General features: G+C 39.7%; 1 protein-coding gene across 1 annotated transcript; it reads right to left on the bottom strand.

Annotated features, from left to right (window-relative positions):
* Positions 1 to 871: 871 nt before the first annotated feature.
* SMKI16G3430 (uncharacterized protein) lies at positions 872 to 1987 on the bottom strand (the record flags this gene model as incomplete). Its single annotated transcript, XM_056226445.1, has 1 exon — positions 872 to 1987. One exon carries the CDS (start codon positions 1985 to 1987, stop codon positions 872 to 874), a length of 1116 nt encoding a protein of 371 aa, XP_056080163.1.
* Between the last annotated feature and the right edge of the window lie 2726 nt (positions 1988 to 4713).

Consider the following 4713-nt stretch of genomic DNA (forward strand, 5'->3'; position numbering starts at 1 on the left):
AAACTTCGAATGTCCACCATCAATGATACGGGCTGACTTGGAATCTTCATCACTCATGTCTACCGACGAGAAAACTAATTCATCTATAGAAAGAACTCCAGAAGGAGTTCTGGTAGAGTTGACTTATCAAGGAATTCCCCAACCATTTGATTCAGAATATAATTCAATTTGCAGATATAAAACTAAACGTGTAAAAATTACTACGAAGAAACAAACGCGATTTCGCGAAGTAGAAATATATGATACATCACGTCCAAATGTTATATCAATTAGGTGACAATTTGCTCGAAGTTAAAAGTGCCAAACAAAGAAAGACGGTGTTTGGTACGAATGCAGTAGCAAGCACAAATAGACTTCCAACCGTGTTACGAAAAAAAACTATAATGCACAAACCGATTAAAATTTTAGTAATCAGTATTAATATAGTAATAAGAACTTTTTCGCGGCAATGATAAAACTTTAAAAACCTTTCTTGACTAACAATAGATCTGAAAAAAGGTCATCGCAGTCATGTATGAAAGGAATAGTTAGAACTCGTCGTAACCAGTAGTCAATAGCCGACTATTACTTCAGAGTTTAACCTTTATACACACTCTACCAATGCATTATTGCTGCGGACCGAGCTGAGTTGCGTGGATGAAGTTGTTTAACTAAAATACTAACCGACCCTTCAAGGCATCTAATTTAGTAGAATATCACTCGGAAAAGAGGACAATAAGTTTTGTGCGTGTAGCAGGATGGTTACACCCTGAGTTTTTTTGATCTGTGACGAACAATGGAAATGATAATAAATAATAGAAGGCGTTCTAGTTATTTCGATCTGCTAAATTGCACACGCTCTAACATAAAAAAAGAGTATCGAACTCTACACTTAAAAATTGTCACTACGAGATGCTTGTGCTTCTTTAATGTATGGCCTTAGTACAGGCCACCTGGATTTTTTTGAAGATAGAAGGTGGTAGAATCTGCCGCTAAAAAAGCGTTCACAATCAGTCCCGTCAAAGAAAAACTCTTCGTTCTTCCAGACTTTCTTTTCAAACAAGTATCTATTCATTTTCTTTGCAATTTCTTCCCAACCATTAGCACCAGCCTTCTGCTCATTTATAATCGTTGACAAAAATTGCATTTTGTGTTCCATGCCCATCAGCGAAACCCTTAGATTTGGGAAACCTTCTACCATCATGAAAAACATCCACCCGAGATACAAGGTGCGTAATAGTCGGAACATTCTCAGTGACCAATATATAGATAACAAAAAAATAAGGAATGGTTTTAATAAAGAAATATTGAAAATCCTCTTTAAAAACCAAGTAAGCTTAAACCGATGAGTTTCCTTGGGAAGCTGAGCGTTTTCCAGGTTAACGGGGCTCCATGATTTCTCACTATTAAACAACTTCCACCGTTTGTCAACTTCCGCAAAATAAGTCTGCACGGCCTCTTCGATGTAAGGAACGGATTCCTTGAATGACTTAATCCTTGCAGCTTCATCTTTTTGCAAAAAGAACGGTTCAAGAATGTTTCTTCTGAATGATTCTTGGCAGTCCCAGACATCAAAAAAGAAGTGCCTGGTATTCCAAGCTTTGCTCTCATACAAATACGAATTGAAATTTGCTGCAACACTTTTCCAATCATCAGTGTTCATACTTGGCGCATTCTTGGTAATTATTTTGGAAAATTCGGTAAGTTGTTTTGATAAGGCACGGTCATGAGATAGCGATTGAGTAAGAAGTGGAAAAAATAGCCCTAGCAACAGAAAAATTGAAGTTAAAAATGGATAAACCCAATCGGTGGACATTTTCCACCAAACACTAAGTGGCAACCATAATAGCAGCCAGATACGAAATGCTAAGGACTTATAGATCTCATACGAGTACCAGGTGAATTTATTTCTAAAAATATCTTGAGGTAGGACAGTCTCCTGGGATTCGAGATGTTTGGGAGATGATAACCCCATGCTCTTCTCGTCTTCAATATTAGTATCTTTCATTTTGGCGATGAGATGGCAGTTTGAGGTACCTGTCATTTAGAGTTGCAACTTCTGGCAGCTGGATTTATATATAGTTTGAAAAAAAAAAGCCGCCAAGCGGGCGCGCGTTATGCAACTGCTGATGACTTATTTAATCATATGATTGAAAAAGGACAAAAACGTAACAAGGTAATTTCTAATTATCAACTGGTTCACTTAATATGTATAATGAAGTTTCTTGCAATTATGAACATGCGTGCTTGCGGGTTTGCGGTAACCTTTGATTTACATGTAAGGTGCAAACAACGAAGCAACTGCTTCTACGGCAGCTGTTATATGGCCCGGAACCTATAATTTAGCACAGACTGCCTGTTGCAAAGCAATGCAAGTGTTTAGTAGAAAAAAGAAGTATATCGTTCCATTTGCTCACATAGGGAAGAGACTATTCTTTTGATATAATTGAAAGCAAAGTTCATAAAATCGATTAGTCTTCCAGCTATCAATTCCCCTTTTTTACACGGACTGGCACTATGAAACGAAGTGATGTAAAGTCCAGAGACACGGATCTTCTGAGACCATGGCCTCCGTGTAATTGTAGTCCATACCTGTTAAAAGAATCCGAAAAAACAATCTGGAGTTGTAGTATCTTTTATCTAACAGTAATATTGTTTTACACTCCAGGGCTCAAAGGCTGCAACACATAGGGCTAGAGCCGTGTATATACCTTTTTGACGCCCATGTCTTTTTGAAGTTTTGGCTGCGACACAGATATGTTTCGGGTGCAAATACATAATCTCAAAGCACGTTAATTGATGACTGTCTTATTATGTTGATAATTAGTGGTTTAGTAAATTGTAATAATTAAGAATAAGTCGTTCTTGCTTAATTCATATAAGAGAGGTATATAAAACACAGACTCGTTGGTTATATTAAACCCAAAGGTTCAGACATAAATCAGAGTGTTAATGATAAGAATTTAGTGATAACTCATCTTCTTATTTACTAAGTTCTGGTCAATTAATAGAACTTTATGCTATTAATGCAGTATTTCTAATATTAGAAATTGCCTACTCCAATTTATACGAATAAAGGTATAGTTGTAACCACATATTCCAACATATTATAGTATGAAACTACCTCATAGCGATCATACGAATATCATGGTGCATGCGAGATGGTTGTTCTGTTGACACCATTTAAAAAATTAGGATGTGTTAACTCATTAGGATTCATGATTGAGATATTTTTATATTTTGGTGATTATTGAGGTGATTTTTTGAGATTGTGATAAATATATGTATATAATGAGTAGACAGAATGTAGCAAACTACATAATATTATATGCAAGTAAGTGCACTTATATGATATCTGAGTCTGTAGAATATATTATAAGTACTAAAACAAGAATAAAGGTGGGTTTTATGGGTAAATGGCACAGGGTGTGAAGCGCTGAGGTAAGTGCCGTGTATGGTGATATATATAGTGGTAACCATGGCAACTGAGTGAGAGGTGAGGATGAGGAGCAGTGTGGCAGTGTGACAGTAGGGGAGTTGGGTAGAATGAGTAGGATGGGAGTAGTTTATTCTTAGCATCCGTAGGTGTATGGGGAGCTATTATGGAAAAGAAGAAGGCATGGTAGGTGTTGATATGTGGTGAGGTAGCTAGATGTGGTTAGAGGTGGGATGGGGAGTAGTGGTAGGGTATGATGTTAGGTATGATTGTTTACATTTGGATGTTTACATATGATTGTTTACGTTTGATTGTTTACATATTATATTAGGTATGTTGTAGAGGTAGATGGTAGATGGTAGGATAAGTGGTAGTGGTGGTTGAGTGGTGGATATGGAGTAGTGATGAGATGTGAAGGATGGCAGATGGAGAGTGTAGGCAGTGGAAAAGCAGGTAGGGTAAGCTAAGGCAGTGGGGTTGGAGTTGGAGAGGTAGGGTTAGACAGCGAGGTAGGGCTGATAGTAGGGTTAGAGATAGGGTAAGTAAGTGTGTACTTCTCGTGATGGTGATGGTGATGGTGATGGTAGTGATGGTGATGGTAGTGATGGTGATGGTAGTAGTGATGGTGGTAGTGATGGTGGTAGTGATGGTGATAGTGATGGTGATTGTGATGGTGATGGTGATGATGGTAGTGATGATGGTAGTGATGGTGGTAGGGTTAGTGATGGTGATGGTGATAGTGATGGTGGTAGTGATGGTGGTAGTGATGGTGATGGTGATGGTGATGATGGTAGTGATGATGGTAGTGATGGTGATGATGATGTGTGGGTGTGATAGTGGTAGTGGTAGTGATGGTGGTAGGGTTAGTGATGGTAGTGATGGTAATGGTAGTGATGGTGGTAGTGATGGTGATGGTGATGATGGTGATGATGATGGTGATAGAGTTAGCGATGGTGATGGTGATGGTGGTAGTGATAGTGGTAGTGGTAGTGGTAGTGGTAGTGATGGTGATAGTGATGGTGGGTGTGATAGTGATGGTGGGTGTGGGTGATAGTGGTGATAGTGGTGATGGTGTGGGTGTGGGTGTGGGTGTGGGTGTGGTGTGTGGGTGTGGTGTGGGTGTGGGTGTGGGTGTGGGTGTGGTGTGTGGGTGTGGTGTGTGGGTGTGGGTGTGGGTGTGGGTGTGGGTGTGGGTGTGGGTGTGGGTGTGGGTGTGGGTGTGGGTGTGGGTGTGTGGGTGTGGGTGTGGGTGTGGGTGTGGGTGTGGGTGTGGGTGTGGGTGTGGGTGTGGGGTGTGG

The sequence above is a fragment of the Saccharomyces mikatae genome (genome assembly GCF_947241705.1).
Source record: "Saccharomyces mikatae IFO 1815 strain IFO1815 genome assembly, chromosome: 16".
NCBI classification, from domain to species: Eukaryota; Fungi; Ascomycota; class Saccharomycetes; order Saccharomycetales; family Saccharomycetaceae; genus Saccharomyces; species Saccharomyces mikatae.